Below are 22,595 nucleotides of genomic sequence, written 5' to 3'. Positions count from 1 at the left end.
CTCTGTCCTTCACAACTGAAGTACAACAGTAGTTACAGAAAATAAATAAAATGAAAGGACATAGTGTATTCCAGTGAAAATTTAATTATAAAACACATAGAGGCCAAGGCTTGGCCCTTGGGCTACAGAATATTAAGCTCTCCTGTAGACCAAACTATTTATTCATAATAAATTGAAATATAAATAAATAGACTACGTCAAACAATACTACAAAGATGCAATCAGTGAAATCCAAGCAGGAATACAGTACAAGTACAGTTTTTCCAACAAACAAATTGAAAAAGGGGCAGGGAACTTATGGAGACTTAAGAGACATATCAACCAATACCATGTATAAACCTTGCCAGGTATGGTGTTGCACACCTGTAATTCTAGCTACTATAAGACTGAAGCAGGAGGATTGCAAATTCCAGGCCAGTCTGGGCAACTTGGAGATCTTCCCTCAAAACAAAAATAAACAGGGATGGGGATGTAGTTCAAGGAAAAATCTCATGCATGCAAAATCTCAGCACTGTAAAACTACACCAAACCAAACCCCCCCCTCCCCCCCAAAAAAATATTCCTATGTATAAACTATTTGGATTTTGGGTCAAAATGAAAATATCATGGGGGATATTTGATGATATTAATGAGTTACTCTTAGTATTTTAAGATTTAAAAAAAGAAATATAGCTGGGTATAGTGGCATGTGCCTGTAATACCAGCACTCAGGTGGATCACTTGAGCCCTAGGAGTTCCAGATCAGCCTGGGCAACAGTAAGACTTCATTAAAAAAAAAAAAAAAGAGCCAGACAAGGTGGCATATTCTTGTAAACCCAACCACTTTGGATTCTGAGGCTAGAGGATCACAAATTTAAAGCCAGCCTGAGCAACTTAGCAAGATTTTATCAAAATTAAAAAAGAAAAATTGGAAAAAAATTAAAAATAGACAGGGAGAATGCAGTTTAATGGTACAGTGCTCCTGGGTTCAATTCCCAGAATGGGGGTGGGGGGGGAAAGAGGAAAAGAGAAAATGTGGTTACATTAAAACATTACTATGTTACTAGATTTATATTGCTAGCTTCTAACCTGGATTTTCTTTCTATATTCCTTTTTTTTGTGCCAGGGATTGAACCAGGGGCATTTAACCACTGAGCCACATCCCAGTCCTTTTTTAATTTGATATAGGACCTCATTAAGTTGCTTAGGCTGATTTTGAACTTGTGATCCTCTTATCTCAGTCTCCCGTGTTGCTGGGATTACAGGGGTGTGCAATTGCCCCTGGGTCCTAAAATAGAGTTTTAAAAACAGAAGGGTTAACCCACCAGTATGTCAAATGTTCTTGATACGAGAGAATCTGGTATTCTTTATAGCTTCTAGTTTCCTCTTCTTCAATGACATGGAACCACTGTGGCTACACTTCTACTCACAAGTGGTGGCAGGACTCGAAAGAGTATGTAATGCTCCAATAGAAACAGTTGTGTGTTTATACACAGAGGTGAATACAACCTTGGTAGGATGCAGGCTCCTGAAGTATTCCCTTGTCTGACACACTTTGCCAGGCAATATCAAGTTTCTCCTAATGTGGAAAGGACAACTGGATAATAAAAGTTTATTGTCCTTTTCCTTCTCCCAGCAAAGGAAAGGACAATTGTATAATAAAAGTTTAAAGTTTTCTAAACTCCATACTTATTTGAAATATTTTTAGTGCCACCAGCTAAGAGTATAATCAGTAAGCTAATAAGACTTCATATATATCAAGCACATAAGAATGTACATGGAAACAAAGTAACAAATTTCAAGAAAACAGAGGAACTATTACTCTAACAGATCATGATGATAATTAACCTGAAAATCAGAGTTCACCTCATCTGTCCTTTATCCAACCCAATGGGCCCAGCACTGTCCAACAGAGAGACAATGAAAGGCATGTAAATTATTTTAAATTTCTACTATCTATATTAAAAAAGTTAAAAGAAATAGATTATATTTTATCTATGTCAAAAATATTATTTTAACATGTTACCAATATAAGAAATTATTAATGATACTTTTTTTTTTAGAATTAAGTTTTATAAATGTGGTATTTTACACTTAAATAGCTCATCTCAATTTAGACTAACCTAATTTTCAAGTACTCAAGAATCATGTGTTAACTAGCAGTTTCTATACTGGACAGCGCTACTTTTAATACCTTTACTTGTCAGACTATCTGATCTGTGAGTGCGTATGTGGTGTTGGGGGCTGATACCAGGGCCTGCACATGTTGGACAAGCACTTTACATTCCTAGCCCTTATCAGACTATTTAACATAGGAAGTGCTATCAATACTTTTTCATTTCTTTCAGGAAAGCAAACTTTTCTCTATTAAAAAAAATAGTAATCTGGGCTGGGGTTGTAGCTCAGTGGAGGAGTGCTTGCCTCGCATGAGTGAGGCACTAGGTCTGAACCTCAGCACCACATAAAAATAAATAAATAAAATAAAGGAAAAAATCTAAAAAAGAATTACATTAAAAAAACAACAACAAACATTAATTTAAGACTCGCTTCTCCAGTATATGACTGGTGGAAATACAAGATAGTATACCTAATTTGGAAAGCTATTTCTATTGATGATATACCTTATAAACTGGGAATTCCATTAGTATGTACATATCCAAAGAAATTATAAGAATGTAACAGCAACACTATTTGTAATATTAAAAATTTGCCCCCAAATCCACTAAGGCTGAATGGATAAGACAAAGCATGTTCACACAATGAAATATCATATAAGCAATGAGAATGAACAAACCACAATCACATTCAATAACATGATATATCTCACAAACATAAGCACCTAAGAAAAGAAGCCAGACAGCAAAAGTGCATACTTTTGTTTCATTTATATAAAGCTAAAACAAATAACAAAAAAACAGGCAAAATGTTAAAGGAATAGTTGTTTACATTTCAGTTCAGTCATTACTGATAAATTCAGTTAGCTCATATGAATACCAGCAAGAGAAGGACTACTACAAAAATCAACTATCTTGCTCCCAATAAACAACTCCTTTACAAGTAAAATTTACTAAATAAAATTTAGAAGTAAAAGGAGGGATAACCTATAAAGAAGTGGGAGAAGAACATGGAAGAAGCTTTGAAATGAAAAGTCATTCTGAGATTACCCCCACAGGCTTACACGAAATACAAGATTTACACAAATAAGAACTGTAATTTTTTTTTTTCTAATAGGACTGGGGATTAAACCCAAGGGTGTTCTACAACTGAGTTACATCCCCAGCCCTTTTTTATTTTGAGATGGGGGTCTCACTAAATTGTCCAGGGTGGCCTCCAACTTGTGATCCTCCTGCTTCGCCTCCCAGTGGCTGGGATTACAGGTGCCAGTCAAGAGCTGTTTTTTTTTAAAAAAAAGACCTCTCTAGAAAGAAAGAATAACTAATCCCTCATTAACAGTATAAAAACAAAAACAAAACATTTAAACTTTTTAAACTATTGCGATTCTTTAAGTTTAAAAAAAAAAAAAAAAGGACTAACAGACAAAAATCATTATTCTGACTCACCTTATAAGGGCAAGTAAATTGTCAAGAAGTTTCAGAATCTGCTCTGTGCAGGGGTTACGGAAGACTGGATTTCCACTGGGTGTATAACCCACTACAAATCCCCCAGCTTTGGCCTCTTCTAGGTCAGCAGGCCAGCAAGTTCGCTTCACAACACCCAAAATGCTATACACACAAAAGCTCATCTACAGAAAAGCACAAATGAAAGGTAAACATAATGGGGAAGAAAAGGTGAAAGTACTGTTAGACATATTCAAGGCTACAGCATAAGTGACACAGAGACCATAGAAAAGGAAAGAGCCCTCTGTTCCTCTCTATCCCTTCCTTTAAGGTCAAGTCCAAGAAGGGTTCTCTCACTACCATTTTCAGAGGCAGTAGTAGGCTCTGTAAACTTCCCTTTCATTAGGATGTCTTTCCACAGGTTTAGTGACTATCCCACAGGACTTTGATTAGAAGGTGGCTTAGACATGCTCCAAACAAAGTATTTAAACTGCCTTAATTTCATCTTGTTTCTGAGTTGGCCTTGTAACTCTCTACCTTGGTCTTCAGCAGTTTTTGCCTTATTCTCCCATGACAGTCCTCTTTTAACCACTTGCTAGGTTAATTAATGTGACTTGCCATAAAGGAGGCAGGACCAATGCCTATTTGAACAGCAAAGCACTGAAATACCTCAGGTTTGCATGTCAGACTATCATTTAGAACTTTACATGTCAGAGACAAATGATAGGGAGGGCTCACCCTGCTGTCTAAGAAGTTCTGACCTACTTCTCCTCATTACGACTTTAGTTTTCAGAGATACTTAAAGATCCTTAAAGTGAAATAATGACTTCACTGAAAAGACCATCTGCTCTGCTGTGGAAACTAACTCAAGAATTTAAGACTAAAGAAGAAAAAAAAGAGATGAAGCTTAGGTAAGTGGAGACACCGAGATTTCTCACCAACAAATATATGAGAAACTTGATGACTATTAACATCCCATTCCTACCCATAGCCAATGCAACTTCCTATTCCCAGGAAAGTCTTACTCGTGCACGGTTCAAGCCACAGGGATCCTCCAGGGCTGGGTCACAGCTTTTCAGATCTGCACCCACATAGGCAATAAAAGCATCAACATCTGACAGCACTCTGAAAAGTGGAGGGGAAAAGAGAAATGATATCATGATTTTAAATAAGGACAATTTCTTCCACAAGAGCTAAAAAGCTGGAAACAGAATGGGAAATCAAGTGCAGTGAGTCAGGAGATCTCCAGTGATGATTTCTACCTGTGCATGTCTTCAGAAAGCCAGATGCTGGCCACCGGTGCCATCAACTCCTCTAGGAATAACTTTTGACGCTCATAGTTCTTGAATTGGTTGCTAATGAGAACCAGGGCTTCCATGAGGGCACATTTCTCCATTTGTGTCAGGAGTAGCTCATTGGAGAGAAGCTGCTTCACATGGTTATAAAGCATATCAAAATTGGGCTACAAAGAAAAAAGACAGCGGTAAAAAGGCTTGATTCAGGAGAGGGTCGTCACTTTCAAGGAAGAAAGAAAGAAAACCAAGGCAGTCCCAGAAAGGTCAGGCCTGTAAGACTGTAACACAGTAATTTTGTTATAATGTTCTTCCTTTGTCTAAAGAGCAAGACAATTAGGCAGAAGACAGTTCTTGTCCAAGACAGTACTCAAATATTTGGACAACTGCACTTTTTCATACTACAACTATGAAAACAATTTTGTCTTTTTTTTTAACATATTTTAATTTTGATGGACTTTTATTTTATGCATTTATTTACATGTGATGCTGAGAATTGAACCCAGTGACTCACACATGCTAGGCAAGCACTCTACACTGAGCCACAACCCCAGCCCCAATTTTGTATTTTTTATACATCAACTTTATAGTACCTTAACAGGCAAAGATCAATTTATTATGTCTATAGAGATACATCTGTTGTGTATTCAGAGAAGATATTTCTGGAAATTTTGGGAATAATGCTATTTCTTATAGAAACCTCCCCTGAAAGGGTTGGAACTTGCATTTGAATTCTCTCAAGTTTAGGCACATCATTTGGTAGTAGCACATCACATAGTAAAGACTTGTAGATGGATAGGGGTAAAATTAGTTATCCACATAGAAAAGAACCACCCATTTTTAGGGAAGAACATATTTGCATTTTTAACTATAAGTTGAGAGAGGAAGAACACACCAACTCAAGAATACTACTCTACAGAAAGCTACAGTTTCTAGGTGTAAAGAGAACTGGGTTTACAGAGAAATGTAACCAAACTTGACAGGTCTCAGAAGTGATTCAGCCAAGGTCCAGTGGCTTACCAGCACAAGCTCAGGGTAGTCACGGCACATCTTGATGATGGAGGAACAAGCATGCCGCCTCACATTCCTCACTGCCCGGGTTCTGGGGGCCTGGAGAAATTCAACAAATTCAGAGCCAATTTTAATATAATTTACCAATGCTGCATAGAATCATGTGAATATCAGGCAAATTCACAATAAATTTTCACAACTGTAAGAGTATAATGGACTGACATTTATAGTCACTTTAGACCACATGATTACCTTACCTTTACTAAGCCTTTCTATTTACATAAAAATATAGACTAAGTATTAGGTATTCAAACTTTAGCTTCAAAGAAGTTAGAATCTGCTGGTTTAATTAACATCTTACCTTATTTTCTTCAACAGTTTCAAAAGTGACAGATGAAAATAGCTAAGGGGAGGAGGAAAAAAAAAACCCATCACATGTGTGTTTTTAAACAATAGTTATCATGATATTTTCACAAAATCCCAGGGGTATATTCTCAGTAACAATCTGATAACAAAAAACTTCCTATCATGTTATGAAGTTTCTGATGTCCATTTTCTCACCTCTATAAGATGCTTGAGATTTACAATTTTACTATCAAAACACAAAGTAAAAGGTCATGGAATCCCAGAATAATCCACACCATCAAACAACTCAGCTATGGTGACACCTCTCTCTTTCCTTTTTATCAAAAGTTGAGTGGTCTACTTTCTGTGAGTCCATTTTATAACTTCTCATTTACTCCTTAACCTGATACAGTATACTCAGACGAGGGTCTCACCAAGAAACCCACTGGACATCTAGGAGTGCAGCTCAGTGGTAGAGTGCTTGTCTAGCATCGGTGAGGACCCCTGGGCTTAATCCTGACACCACAGGGGGGAAAAAAAAGAGAGAGAGAGAGAGAGAGAGAGAGAGAGAGAGAGAGAGAGAGAGAGAGAGAGAGAGAGAGAGAGAGAGAGAGAAAGAAACCCCTTGGGTATTCTCCACCTGTTAAGAGAATTTTCTGAAGTGCTCTGGACTATGACACAATACTTCTTTCATTCCCCTGGCTATCTTTATTCTTCTTTGGGAACTTCTTATCACCAGTGCTCCTCTTCCAATAATGACAATCCTCAGGGCTGCCCATTTAACCCACATGTCTCCTAGCTCTACATACATCTCCCCTTTCCTAGGACTTCCCTTCTATTTCTTGGACTTCTATGATGATGATGATGTCTTAATTTTTATCCCATCACTTTCTCAAATTTAGACTTTCAAACTCAAATAGCCCATTTACTGTGAGATACCTCCACTCAGATACCCTACATATACTTCAAACATAGTATTCTTCTTTACTCCTGCTCTTCTACCTGATCTCACTTAACTGGTGTTTCTGCCACCCCACTTAATCATTAAACTAGAAACCAGAAAACAATACATATTATTCCTTCTCTCACAAATTCCCTCATAATCTGATAGCATACTCTGATAACCTCCTTTAGGTATTATTTTGTTTCTCAGCATGTAAGTCTGTCAGTTTTATCTATATAGACAAAACACTTATTTATGTGTCTTTCTTCCTGCAGTGCTCCTAAAGGGTAAGGCATTAGCAGGATGGCTGATATACAGTAAATATTTGATAAATAAATATATATAACTGTTTATTAGTTTGCCTTACATACTTTCAAAAAGTTACAAAAAATAATTGGTTTAGATATGTCAAAATAAACTTTAAAAAGGAGAAGGACTTTACCTTAGAGAAGACCTGGGGCAGGAACTCTGGCCTGTAGGTAACAAATGAAAAGAGTGCTGAGACGTTAGTGAGGACACAGGATAGGATGAGAGGATCCTTGGTGTCAAAGTTCAAGACCATCTGCAACAGCTCTATTCCATCATTAATAGGAATTTCCTATAAAACAGACATGAAAAGGAGGTTCACATGGCTGCCACCATTCAGAGATAACAACATTTGCTAAATTCCCTAGTTTATAAATACGTAATATGGTTACCATATAATAGTATACACTGCTTTTAACCCTTAAATTTCAAAGCATTAGCCCCATATTACTAAAAATTTATGATGTGATCATGTGCTGTATTAGGGATGCAGCATTTCCTATGATTAGAAATCAAAACTATTTCCAGATCTGCACCACTGTCAATACTACTAACAACACATCTTTTTAAACAAATTGTTTACACTTTCAATATTTTACTGTGCAAGACACTTTTGAGGCAGGATATGGTGGTGTGCCCCAGTAATCTCAGTGACTCGGGAGGCTAAGGAAAGAGGATCAAAAGTTCAAAAGCCAGCCTCAGCAATTCAGCAAGGCCCGAGAGCAATTTAGCCAGACCCTATCTCAAAAAATAGACACTTTTGGGGATGGATGGACTTGTTGGGTCAAAGGTATATTTCAAAGAAGTTGCTTTTCTTCTTTATAGGCTTTATTGATTCTTTATTCAATGTATCCTTCTATTATTCCCTAAAACCTTTATTTATTAAGCAAATAAATACAATGTTTTCATATTTATTAGCTGCCTTTAGTTTCTCCTCTGTAAAAGATCATTATCTTTTGTCTATTTTTCCATTGGGTTTCAGTGTTTTTCTTATCATCATATAGAAAACTTTTATTGTGAAAATTCTAGACATATAAAGAGGTATAAATAATTTAGTTTACCTCTGTATGCCCCCTCCCTGTTTTTTTTTTTTTGCGGTGCTGGGGATCAAACCCACCAACTGAGCTGTATTCCTAGCCCATGTATGCCCATTTTAAGAACTACAATATTAATGAAAGATGGAGCAGAGAGTTAATACCTTTTATGAATATCCTCCTTTTTAGTCCTAGAAGTGGTCACTATTCTAGGGGACAGTGTTCATAATTTCAAGAAGTTTTAAATTTCTTGCTGGATGCAGTGGTATATGCCTGTAATCATAGCTGCTTGGGAGTTCAAAGCTGGCCTCAGCAACTTAGGAAGACCCTATGCAACTTAGCGAGACCTGTATCTAAATAAGATATAAAAAAAGGGCTGGGAATGTGGCTAAGTGGTTAAGTACCCCTCAGCTCAATCCTGATACCAAAAGAAAAAAAGAAAAGTTAAATTTCTTCATACTTTGCCACATTATGTATATATTCCTAATCATGCAGTTTTGTATATTTACTTTTGTAGCTTGCTGTTATGCATCAACACTATGTTTATGAGACTCTTTTTCATATTTTAGCCCTAGTTCATTTTCACTGCTTCTCTAAGTACATCACAAAGTATTAATCTGTTCTGCTAATTATTCTTTTTCTTGACTTAGTACATAAGGCTTCTGTGAATACTGGTGTTTCTGTACAGATGCACAGTTTCTTTGAGGTAGAGACCTAGGAGTAAAGTTGCTGGATTATAAGGCTAGTGTCTTCTATTAAACATCACCAAATTATTCTTCAAAGTTGTAGTGCCAATTACACTCTATAAGCAATGCTTAGGAGAGACATGCTTTTAATATTAAAAGTATCAATCTGATTCAAATTTATTGCAAATACTGTTCCAAATTTACATGTTAAAGTTTGTTTTATAAGTTAAAAAAATACATGTAGTTGGGTTGTGGATCTTGCCTAGAATGTGTGAGGCACTGGGTTTGAGTCTCAGCACCACATAAAAATAAATAAAATAAAGGTATTGTGTCCATCTACAGCTAGAAATTTAAAAAAAATATGTAATTAAAGTCATTACTTTTTTGGTGATTATGTTTTTCCTTCCTCCAAACTTAAATCCTTTTCCCAAAGTTTTATTAAATAATTTAATCCTTCTTGTTTCTTTGGGAGCTTATATATGTTCCATGTTGTTTCTGGGTTATTTGTCTCAACAGGTTGTACCTAACACCAGCACTCTACTGCTTTAAAATACTGTAAGTATTACACTTTACTATCTGGAGAGACAAACTGATTCTCATTTGCAAAACGTGATTTCTTTTTCTCCATAACTATCCCCTTCTCCAGTTCATCAATGAGACTGCTAAAGCAAGACTATCCAACGTTCTCAACAACCATAAGTACAGTGAATTAGATGAGTAATTTTTCAATCTTTTTAGCCAAAAAATTTCTTGGTCAAACTCTTTCACTGAAGGGTGAATAAACATGATGAAAGTTGAGCTGAAATGATTTACAATGGGGTAGAGGATTAAGAGCAGAAAATGAGCAGTCTGCAAACCACTAAACCAGGCAATACTCTATGAAGTCAGAAGCTGATAGCCGCAAGTTGAATGAATCAGGTTGGAAGCTGTCACTCATACACCTAGGGACATATAACATATTATGCAGCTTTGTTAACAAATAAGTGAATATATTCATTATATAAATACTTATCACATACTCATCTCTTTCCTTTTGGGGGAGTACTAGGACTGAACTCAGAGGTATTCAACCACTAAGCCACCTCACCAGTTCTTTATTTTTTATTTTAAGATCTCACTAAGTTGTATAGGGCCTAAATTATTGAGGCTGTCCTTGACTTGAAATCTTTCTGCCTCAGCCTCCCAAGTCACTGGGATTACAGGCGAGTGCCACCATGGTTGGCTACACATCTCTCTCTCTTTTTTTTGGTTACTGGGAATTGAACTCAGATGTACTTGACCACTGAGCCACATCCCCAGCCCTATTTTGTATTTTATTTAGAGACAGGGTCTCACTGAATTGCTTAGGGCCTCGCTAAGTTGCTGAAGCTGGCTTTGAACTGAGATCCTCCTGCCTCAGTCTTCCGAGCCTCTGGGATTACAGGTGTGCACCACTGCGCCCGGCTCTACTGATCTCTCTTGATTAGAAATGCTTCATTGTGACCCATTTCATATTACTGAAGAAAAGAAGAGTTTTAGAGTCAAAAAGATTTACGTCACTGACAAGATCAAGTACTACTACCCAGAATTCTTCTATGGAAAAAAGAGTTGAATTTTATTTATTCTTCTACCACTTGTCCTGATTCCTACCAAATTTCTAAAATAATCTGACACCTTATAATTTGACTCTAGCCCATATCTTTTTTCTATATACTCTTCTTGGGTGGGTGGGGGGTTACTATATGAACCAACTGGAGTCTGGTATTTTGACTAAATACTAATAATATTAAAGGTTCATTGTGAGCTGGGGTGTGGCTCAGTAGTAAAGCTACTTGCCTAGCCTACACGAGGGTCCTGGGTTCTATACCCAGCAAAGTGGGGTGGGCACTTACTATAAAATTCAGCCATGAACCAATCAGGAACCTTCCTTCCCCAAATACTGCTGGTCCTTTTGTATGTTTAATACATACTAGATAAATCCTAATCATTCTATTCTTTTGCCTCCAAATAAGATCACAACCATATGTTTAGATTCACTGAAGCATCTAGTTTAAATGCCAGAAAAGGAAATAAGGTATTTCCTTTGACTTAATAATGGGCTTTTTTGATATGTCAGACCTATTCTATTGGATAAGTACAAATCCAGCCTACAAAAGACCCCACTTAGTAGAAAAATGCAGACTCCCAATAGGGTTTCTCACCTACATTTTAGGATAAACTCTGTATGCCATGATTTCAAACTGAAGCGAATTAACATTAAAAGCACATGAAGTTAATCACCCTAAGATCTTATTTGTTAATATGTTCTTCATGAGGAAAAGCACTATAGTTTACTTTTCTTCAAGGGTCTTAGAGATCATGTTCACAACTAACCTAGGAAACATCAAGATGAAATTACCCCAAAATTAGCTGTGACTACTTTATCTAATTAACAAGATAAATGAGTATTTTGTTAATCAATTAATAATAGGTATAGCTAAGGTACTGTTCTAAGAGAATGTTGATAGGTGAGGTGAAGTAGAGAAAAATAAGCCTATTTATTCATTATTATTCAAGGGAGAGGAACATTGATTAGTCAACATGAGTATTCTGGTAGGTCTATCTGCCATAAACTAAAAAAGGAAGGTTTATGATAAATATCTCAAATTATCCAATTCAAAGTTCCCTCACTGGCCTCTCTGTGATAATTATCCTATCTGTGGCTCCTGTGTTCTATTAGGCTCCACTATTCATCCCCTTGTAAAAAGAATACTAAGGGGCTGGGGTCATGGCTCAGTGATAGAGAGCTTACCTAGCATGAGATACTGGGTTGGATTCTCAGCACCACATATAAATAAATGAGTAAAATAAAAAAGTCCATCAACATCTTTAAAAAATATTAAGAAAAAAAAAAAAGAGAATACTAAGCTGGGAGCAGTGGCACAGGCCTATAATCGCAGACAGGAGGATCAAGAGTTCAAAGCCAGTCTCAGCAGAAAAGCGAGGTGCTAAGAATCTCGGTGAGACCCTGTCTCTAAATACAAATAGTGGTGGGCTGGGGATATAGCTCAGTCGGTAGAGTGCTTGCCTTGCAAGCACAAGGCCCTGGGTTCAATCCCCAGCACCACAAACAAACAAACAAACAAACAAACAAATAAATAAATAAATACAAATAGTGCTGGAGATGTGGCTCAATGGTTGAGTGCCCCCGAGTACAATCCCTGGTACCCGCCCCCCAAAAGAATACGAAATGTTGTAGGGCTTAGAGTAAGAGAGACTTGAGTTTTGGTTTCATCTGCCATTTACTAGCTTTTTAAACTGGAGTATGTTAGCGCTGGGATGTAGCTCAGTGGCAAAGCATTTGCCTCATGTTTGCAAAGCTCTGGTTCGATCCCAGTTCCAAAAAAGAACCCCAGCCTAAAAAAAAAAAAAGACAAAAAAAAAAAAAACAAACCAACAAATTTAAGTATATTATTTAACATCTCTAAATCTCAGTTTCTTCTGTAAGATGAATAGCCACAGATTTTCCATCCTTCTGACAGTTTATAATAGATCAAACTTATGTAGTCAGAAAGGGAGTTACTTACTTCTTTCTCTAGTGTTCGAAACATCTGGTTGATCACACTTTCCAAAAAAAAAGTCATAGCTTCCCACTGCACAAATGACGATGAGAAAATGGAGCACAGGCCTCCCTCTCCAGTTCCAGCTGTAGGAGAACAGGCTTTTGAAACATACACAAACACTTATCAGCATGGCAAGATCACAGAAGACACAGAAAGACAACAAAGCCTCAGAGACCACCTGGTAATTTTAGAGTTGAAGGAACAGGGTGATCTAATTCTCAGCTTGGGCAAAGAAAAGACCATATGTTCTAAAGGCAGAAAGGTTCCTATCCTGCTTCCATCTCTAATAATGAATTATCTGAGCCAGGCATGGTGGTGGACACCTGTAATCCCAACAGCTCAGGAGGTTGAAGTAGGAGAATCATAAGCAACTCAGCAAGACTCTGTCTCAAAATAAAAAAATAAAAAGGGTGGGGATGTGGCTCAGTGGTTAAGTGTTCCTGGGTTCAATTTCTGGTTCCAAAAAATTAAAAAAAGAATTATCTGAATTCCTCTGTTTGAGCCATGTCTGTTGAAAATATAACAACTAAAAACAGTGCCTGACTCATTAATAATATTAATTAATGCCTCCCTTTCTCTCCCTTTATGGAATGTCTGTGAAAGTCCAAATAATTAAGATATTTGAGACCATAAAGAATTTTTCCAACAAGGAAATGATGTTAAGACACAAAATGCTGTTTACATCTAACATCTAACAGTCTCATGATAAATGAAAGGGATAGAGAACTGTGCCACCCTCGAAATTGATAATTACCCCCAAGCACATCCCTCAAGGAGCAAGACACAGGCAAAAAAGATTATGAACTGATTTTCTTGCCTCCATATATTGCTTCCATTTACTAGCTTCATCTTGGTAAAATATACTTGGGCCTCTTCAATTTTTCAGGTTACCAGAAGTCAGACACCTTCAGGGTTGAAAGTAATCCTCACAATTTAATGTTAAATCCCATGAAGGTAAAGTAATTAGTGTACTTGGAAATGATATTACTATGGAGCTTTACTAAACATGACTTGCACTACAGTTAATCCAACCTTTCCTGCTTTGTTAATACCGTCACATACAACGTGCAATAATAAGAAAACAGAAAAAAGATAAGGAGGACAGTTAAGTTAAATGGCTGATGCATCTGGGTAGAGAGGTTGTTTTGCTTTTCTATAAAGTAGAATTTTCCAAAGGCTCTGACTGAGGAATATGTGAAGGCCCTGTACTCTTCCTGCTATACCTAACAGGCAATTATTTCTGAATTTAGGAATAGTGCCATGCAGGTGAAACACTTCCAAACTTAGGTCTACGCACACAATTTGTTAAGAGATGGTGCCCTTGAAGTGAAGCAACAAAAATCAACAACAAACAACTTGTTGATCCTGTTAGGAAAGAAAAATTAAGATAAAGCTGATAAGGACATGGTTTTGTGCTAATTAAAAAAAACAAAACAAAACATATATATATATTATATATATTGTGTCAGATGAAATGTTCTCTCCTTTGAGCATTTTCATTTGCTCACTCTTCAGAATGGCATTAGGCAGTAAGCAAAACTGTCTTTTAGTTACTCCATGTACAAACAAAAACAACATGTATCCCATTTGCTTACAATAAAAATAAATTAAAAAAAAAAAAAGAAAAAAAACCTGTCTTTTAATAGTATTAATATACTATTCTGACATATGACTCTGGTTTATTTTCTATGCATTGTTTTGATATAATACTTCACTAAAGATAGGAATGATAAAACTTACAGTTCATAGGTCCAGCATCAACTGAAGTTGATAGCTGATACTTTAGCCACTCCCCAGCCATCTGGAAACTAGTCTTGGGATCTAAACGGCATGCCAATCTCATCACTTCTCCTTGCTGGGCTCGGGATGCTGCCAAGTTAAAAACATGAATCAATAACTAGAACATAAGTTACTTAATTCAAGTTTATTCATTTATCCATTCCAAGGGGAAAAGGTTCAAAGAAATTCTTTCTTGTGTGTGTTCTGAATCTAATAATCATTCAATAGAGCTTTACTGAATTAGGGAATCCAGAAATTTTCAAAAACAAATTATCTCTGGAAGTTGCCTTAATAGCCAGATCCTAGAAATGCAAACAAAAATTGTTCTACTGTGTCTCTTGGAATTAAAATAAAATAAGGTTGGTAGGAATGTAAAATGATGCAACTGCTGTGGAAAAATTCTGGTAGTTCCTCAAAAGGTTAAACATGGGCCAGGTGCAGAGACACACACCTGTAATTCTAGCGGCTCAGGAGGCTGAGGCAGGAGGATCTTGAGTTCAAAGCCAGCCTCAGCAAAAGTGAGGTGCTAGGCAACTCTGCAAGACCCTATCTCTAAATAAAATACAAAATAGGGATGGGGATGTGGCTCAGTGGTCCAGTACCCCTGAGTTCAATCCTGGTACCAAAAAAAAAAAAAAAAAAAAAAAAGGTTAAACATGGAATTGTTGTATTATCTAGCATTTAACTCCTAGTTATATGTCCAAGAGAAAAAAAAAAAAAAATCTATGTCTGCACAAAAACTTGTATATAAATGATCGCTATGATAATAACACACATTAATACTCCAAAAGTGAAAATAACTCAAATGTCCATTAGTTAATGAACAGATGAATAAGACATGATATATTTATGCAATGAAACATCATTAGCATAAAAAGAAGTACTTATAACTGATACATGCTACACTGAAGAATCTTAAAAACATGTTAAGGTTGGGCACACAGGCATATGTCTAATTCTAGTGGCTTGGGAGGCTGAGGCAGGAGGGCTGCCAAGTTCAAAGCCAGCCTCAGCAACTTAGCAAGACCCTAAGCAATGTAGTGAGACTGTGTCTCAAAATAAAAAATAAATGAAAGATAGTAGAATGAATCGGACCTTATTACTCTATGTATTTATGTGATTACATGACCCGTGTAAATCTACGTCATACACAACCAGAGGAATGAGAAGTTATTTATATTCCATTTATGAATGATGTATCAAAATGCATTCTACTGTCATGTATAACTAATTTGAATAAAAAATAAATAAAAAAAAAGGTCTGAGGATGTGTGGTTCAGTGCTTAAGCATCACACCCCCCAAAAAATTGCATTAAATGAAAGAATGTAGTCACAAAAGACTGTATCTTATGATTCCATTAGTAGGAAATGTTCAGAATAGGTAAAACAAAGAAAGATTATTAGTTACTCAAGACTAGGAGGAATAAAATTGGAGAGTAATTTTTAGTGGACACAGGTTTTCTTTTTGGGGTGATGAAAATGTTCTAAAATTAATTTCTGGTGATGGCTGCACAATTCTTATGAAAATACTAAAGCCACTAAATTATATCCTCTAAGTATAGGTAAAAAAAAAATTTATCTTGGGCTGGGGAGATAGCTCAGCTGGTAGAGTGCTTGCCTCGCAAGCACAAGGCCCTGAGTTTGATCCCCAGTACCGCAAAAAAAAAAAAAAAAAAAAAAAAAAAATTTATCTTAATAGTTATTTTTAAAAAGGAAGAAAATCAGGCTACAAAAACCCCAGAACAGAATTAAGACATTAGGATATAATGGGCTTTCCCACTTTTTCTGGGACAGATAAAACCACATGGTGAGATGGTATTTAATTCTAAATATGAAAAAAACTGAAGGGTATCTTAAGTATGGTTACTATTCCTAAACATCTGTGTTTAAAGACTATGCACCTATACGTTTATGGGGTGGAACACATACTATACCTTGGATGCAGTCCCAGCACTCTTTTGCAATGGGAAACCAGATCTTAAGCAGACTGCTGTTCAGATTTGGGGATCTTAAATCAGAACCCCAACTGATTCATAACACTATTCATAACACTATTCATAACACTAGATGCCATTCTGAGACTTTTGGGAAAAATTCCAGGCCAATATCACTTACAGTTGAAGAAAGCATTGAAGTCCTCATCACTATCAAAATCAAATCGAGAATATTCACAGCTAGGACTATCTGTCTTAGAAGGAAAGCCCATCTGGAAAAAGAAAGACAATTGGGGTAGGAGATGAAAATGGACTTACTAACAGGGTGCTTAAGCTTCAGGAGCTCAAGCACTTTGTGATATAAGAATAGTTAAAGGTTTGCATGAGATATTCTATGACAAATAACTACTTCTGTTCTACTCAAAATCAAGTTTGTGCCCAGCTCCAATATTCCTGATAGTGGTAGAAAAGAGAACACCTGTAGTTGATACTCTTCTTCCAGGTTCCTCAGGGACAATCAAATTCTGGAATTTGTTTAGGGTCTATGAATACAAAGTCAGCGTACAGTAAGAAAGGAAGAACTGAGAACTATTTGCGCCTCATTAGATGCTAAACACTGGTAATAAACACATGGAACAACATGTGTTCCATTCAAAATAGACTCGAAGATCATGGAAGAAAATTAGAGCACAGTATGTGCATGTAAACTCCTTGAGCAATTAAGGGGATGCTTGAATGGGCCCCATTCTCTTGCTTTACAAATTAAGATGGAGAATCTGTCAGCTTTGAGAGTTCTTGGCAAATCTGAGAATTCATGAGCAACTCTATTGAAAAGGACAAAAATTTGTGCTTCAACTCTCACTTCCTTCTCATTTGCCTTCTTGACTCTCATTTGACCTCCAGGAACAATTTTTAGATATTTATCTCCTGTTAGAATCTTCCCGACTCCACCCTCCTGTGTACTTCCAAAGTATTCTGCTTTTAACTTCTGAATAGCAATTATTGTATGGTCACTGCTTTTGTTGTAGCACCTAGCCCAATACTTGATATGTAAATGGGCTAAAGTAAAGAATAGCAATCATAATAACCCAAATTATGGCCTTCTTTCTTCCCTTAGAATAAAAGAATATGCCCTAGGAAGGGCCAAGTGACCAAAACAGGCTGTCAATGATGACAATCTTATAATTATGCATATTCACCTACATACCACATGCTTAAATTCCATTTATGTACCTTGACCAAATTGGTCATAGAAGCACGAAGATATTTTGGTATTATTGCTAACAGCAAAGGATCACGGGATAGGATCTCATGTCGGAAGAGGGCTCCCCAAGTCATCTGAGTTGAAGAGCGTAGAAACTGAAGTAAAAAACAAAACAAAATAAAAAAAAACTCAAGTTTAAGAATTGCATTCTATATAATCAAGACTATTAGCCTTGCACTTACCAACTACATTTTTCACAGAACTAAATCTCTACAAGACTTTGTAACTTTTTCTACCACAGTACATTAGTAACAACTGCTCACTATGAACCACATGTTAACAGGTGATGGGGTCAGGTGTAATCCCTGGAAAGTAGTCTAAACTCTAACACTTTCTTTTCCATGAGAAAGGATACTGAAATCTCAGTGTGACAAAAGATAAATCTTGAAGATGAAATTAATTTTATAACAACATAATTAATCAAATTTTTGTGTTTAGTCTATTTAACACCAAGCCACCTGGGACAAACCTCACATCTCACTCAGTATTATCAGAATTTTACCTAAGGAAAAAAGTTACTGACCTAGACAGTGCAATGCTACCCTTGGGAAGAAGACCCAATGAAATGCAACTATAGTCATTCCCTAGGGCCTGAAGAGTCACATTTTAAATAGAAGCTGCTACATTTAAGAGCAGAGTGCTTGATTCTAGTTCACTTAGCTAAAATTCTGAGAAATTATCTGCATAAAGATTACCTGACTTGGGTGGGTTGTAAAAGCAAGAAAAGATTCCAAATATTTTCCAAAATTCACCGGTGTTTCTACATCAGAATCTATGCCCTATAGGAGAAAAAGACCCTACATTAATGATGCTGATGGGGAAGAGATCAGGGAAAAAAGGAGGAGCAGAAGACTAATAAATACAGATAAAGTCTCAAAAAAGTTATAGGCTGGGGGCACAGCTCAGGGTAGACTGCCTGCATGGCATGCATGCAGTGAGGCCCTGGGTTTAATCCCCAGCACCAACAAAAAGATTCAGTTTTGAAAGGACTCTGTACTTCCTTTTAGCTGATGAAAAGCAATATTCCAAGGGCAAAAAAACGCCAAATCTCCCCCCAAAAAAATAGTAAAGATACTAGCTGGGTGCTGTGGTGCATTCTTATAATCCCAGGTACTTGGGAGGCTGAGGCAGGAGAATAAAGGAGCCCATGAATTTGAGACCAACCAGGACAACGCAGTGAGACCCTGTCTTAAACAAACAAACAAACAAACAAACAAAAAAACCAAAGAGCCCCTCCAAAATCCAAAACCATGCTGTGTTCAACTACTAAAATGAAAGAAATTTTTCATTTCAGAATTTACAAAAGGAAAAAAACCTGTATTGTTTCTTTAGACCTGGCCCTATTTACATTAGTTACCTGACCTATTAAATACCTATTCAATGGTCATGCCTTACATCTTAAACTATCTATTGAACTATTTTAACTACCTATGTAACTATTTAGACCACCATAAAAAGGCATAGCATCAGGCTGGGGATATAGCTGTTAGTAGCATGCTTGCCTTGCAAGCCCAAGGCCCTGGGTTCCATCCTCAGCACCAAAAAAAAAAAAAAAAGGCATACATCAATTGCAAATGTCTGCCCTTATCTTCTAACTTTAAGACAGAATTAAATATTCCCCAAAGGCAGATTTTTCCAGGTTAATCAAACTGAAGTTTTCTTTTATCATCTAATAATGTATCTGTTAGCCTAGGAAAGGGTTTTTTAGTCAAGTCCATGTTTTGTGGGTTAACAGAACCTGAATAGGTAATATGCTCTGCAGACTGATATAAAAACAAGTAAACTTCACAAAAATAACAACACTAACTTTATGGAATAACAGACTTGCCTGTTTGTTGCTAATAATAGACTTGTTAAAAGAAATTTTTATCATTCAAACCCTACTACATTAAAATAATTTAAAATACACATAAACATATAAAATAATCTATAGGGCAATGCCCCATCAAGCTAACATCAGTGGAATCTGCAACCCTTTATAGAAATGTCACTTTCTGGGGGCTAGGGAGATAGCTCAGTCGGTAGAGTGCTTGCCTTGTAAGCATAAGGCCCTGGGTTCGATCCCTAGCACCCAAAAAAAAAAAAAACCAGTCACTTTCTAAAATGCTCTTCTCAGAACAAAGTTCTTCAGAAAGCAAGCAATCGCTCACCAGCAAGGCACACAGCTGATTGCCCAGCGCACACAACACCTGACAGAGTCTCTTCAGGAAGACATAGTGTTTTTCTATCAAGCCTCCTCCATCGGCAGTCCTATACAATGAGAGAACAGTGTGATTAGCTACACATCTACAGAAGCAATAGATTCCCAATAAATGGAACTACCTGTGATCTATGCCTCACCATTCAAATCAAAGTTAAAAAACAAAAACCTAACACTCAAAGACTGATGTGGAATATGGTTCAATGCAATCTCTTCCCTCACTCTAGTTCTGGGCACCGTATAGTCCTTAACAATTCAGTGGAATCCAAATAGTTCAGCTAAATAAAAAAAAATATATATATAACTTATTTGCTGGCAAAATCTAACCTAAAATGACATAGGAATATTCAGACTAATTGCAATGAATAATAACTAATATAAACAACAGCCATTTTAGCAGTCCTGGAGGCAGTAGAATATAATATAGATCACACGAGCTTCAGGATAGGGGCTCTAGGGACGTTGGTTGTTTTTGTTTTTTGTTTTCTTTGGTACTGGGAATCTAGTCCAGGAGCACTTTACCACTGAACTACATACTGAGCCCTTTTTATGGTTTCTTTTGAGATAGGGTCTTGCTGAGTTTCTTAGGGCCTCACTAAGTTGCTGAAGCTGGTCCTGAACTTGGGATCCTCCTGCCTCAGTCTCTCTAGTCCCTGGGATTACAGGCATGCAACACCATATCTGGCTCTGGCTCTTGTGATGTTGAAGGGCAGGACGGTGCTATGGCTGTGGAGCCTGACTGCCTGGACTGAATCACAGCTTTACTATCCATAGGTGTGATATGGTGTCCATTGCATAAATGGAGATGGGACACCACAGTTTGTATCTCATGGTCTCTACAAAATGGACCTTAGGAGCAGTTACTACAGAGACTACATAAATATATGCCTTCTTCTTCTCTTTTTTTTTTTTTTTTTTTTTAATTTTTAAATTTTTTTTGTTTTGGTATTAGGGATTGACAACAGAGCCATATCCCCAGCACTTTTTATTTTGAGTCAGGGTGTTGTTAAGTTGCTGAGGTTGGCTTTGAACTTGCAATCCTCCTGCCTCAGCCTCTCAAGTCACACAGATTATCGATGTGCACCTCCATGCCATGACTGACCTAAAGATATGTTGTTCATTTAAATAACACAATTCCTTAAGAACATTTACTGTCTCCATGGTAAATGCCACATCAGAATGGATATTAAGAGATTTTAAGCAGTACATATGTGTCTCACACACTTTTTCATTTGTCCTTGGGACCAAAAGTAAGTGAAGAATATATAAAAAAAAGGGGTGGTGCAACAGCTTCAACAAGTAACAATACACAGTTCTACTTGACTCTCTGGTAAGAAACACTTATCAGGAAATGATTTAATATTTTCCAGAGAAACTGGAAGAAAATAAGCACAAGCCATTATTTCAGTATACAGTGTGTGTTTCATGCCCACATCTTAGTTTTTTCCTGCTGCTTCCAAGAGACTCAGCACTGACTACTCGAAGAGAACAGTGAGGGAGTGTTTGGAGTTCTCCACTCAAGACAAGCCCTAGAACAGACTGTGGCCCAGCAGATTTGAGCGTTCTGAGACTTGGTCACCAAGGCTACTTGGAGGATCAAGGAACAATGGAAGCAATGGAAGCAGAAGACAGAGTCTAAAAGATGAGTTATCTGGGGGGAATGTAAAGGTGAGTGGATATTAAGTTAATGGCCACAACTTATTTCTCTCAAGATACCTTCAAATAGATTGAACAGTCCTTTTAAGATTCTTATTTTCCTTTTTCTTTTTTGGTACCAAGGTTTTAACCCCAGGGCTCTCTACCACTGAACCATATCCTCAGCCCTTTTTATTTTTTATTTTGAGACAGGGACTGGCTAAGTTGCTGAGGTTGGCCTTGATCTTTTGATCCTCCTGCCTTACCCTCCCTGGGTTGCTGGGTGCACCACCATACCCAGCCAAGACTGTCTTATCTTCTTATCCATAAATGCTGTTAATTCACGGCTAGTATTTACAGGAACTTAAGAGATGGCTAAATAAATATAAAAATTATGAAAGCATATTGTAGGGCTTTGTGTGAAGATCAGTGGTAGAGTCTATATTTAGCATATACTGATTTCAAAACCAAAATAAATAAACACACTGAAAGGTAAAGATACTCACTGTGCAGCAGATAGTATATAATGCATGGCAACATCTCCAAATAAAACCATCAACGGTTTCCGGTCCTCCAATTTTCCCTAGAGCCAATTTTAGGGAAACACAGTCATACATACTATATTACTAAAAGTCTCAAAGTACTAACTAACATCTTCTATACCTATATAATCAAATACCTAACTTCGTAATTTATCATATACCCCAGGGCTTAATGAACACTGGAAAAAAAGCCAACTCTTTCAAACCAAATCCAGATGGACTTATAATTTTGAATGCACTGGGAAAGAATGCTGATAACAATAGTAATGTAAATTATATACATAATTCTCTTCTATGGAGAAGAGTCACAGTTCCATTTGTTAGCCAAGAAAAATTAAAGACAGTGTAGCCATTTAAGAGTCTGACTTAACAGTCAGCTTTAAACTTTAACATTACTCTTACCTAAATGTGAAGTGCCAAGAATCAAGGCTGTTTTGAGAACTGAGTAGCCTGATAAACCTCTATATGTTCTGCCAATGGACCCCTTAAATATTGCTAACTCCTGTC

General features: G+C 36.9%; 1 protein-coding gene across 1 annotated transcript in view; it reads right to left on the bottom strand.

Moving 5' to 3' along the window:
• The window catches only part of XPO5 (exportin 5), a 41,679-nt gene that overhangs the window by 10,844 nt on the left and 8,240 nt on the right, over positions 1-22,595 (bottom strand). Inside the window, exons 8-20 of the mRNA XM_079148525.1 lie at positions 22,053-22,129; positions 19,862-19,961; positions 18,407-18,490; positions 17,681-17,806; positions 16,629-16,719; positions 14,475-14,603; positions 12,699-12,832; positions 7,570-7,725; positions 6,201-6,242; positions 5,849-5,938; positions 4,799-4,998; positions 4,562-4,661; positions 3,540-3,721 (exon numbers count right to left, since the gene is read on the bottom strand). Of these exons, the coding sequence (XP_079004651.1) occupies positions 3,540-3,721; positions 4,562-4,661; positions 4,799-4,998; positions 5,849-5,938; positions 6,201-6,242; positions 7,570-7,725; positions 12,699-12,832; positions 14,475-14,603; positions 16,629-16,719; positions 17,681-17,806; positions 18,407-18,490; positions 19,862-19,961; positions 22,053-22,129 (1,511 nt within the window). The remainder of the gene's footprint in view (positions 1-3,539; positions 3,722-4,561; positions 4,662-4,798; positions 4,999-5,848; positions 5,939-6,200; positions 6,243-7,569; positions 7,726-12,698; positions 12,833-14,474; positions 14,604-16,628; positions 16,720-17,680; positions 17,807-18,406; positions 18,491-19,861; positions 19,962-22,052; positions 22,130-22,595) is intronic.

Source organism: Sciurus vulgaris, assembly GCF_902686455.1.
Source record: "Sciurus vulgaris genome assembly, chromosome: 7".
Taxonomy (NCBI): domain Eukaryota; kingdom Metazoa; phylum Chordata; class Mammalia; order Rodentia; family Sciuridae; genus Sciurus; species Sciurus vulgaris.
This window is presented reverse-complemented; position numbering and strand designations above follow the sequence as displayed.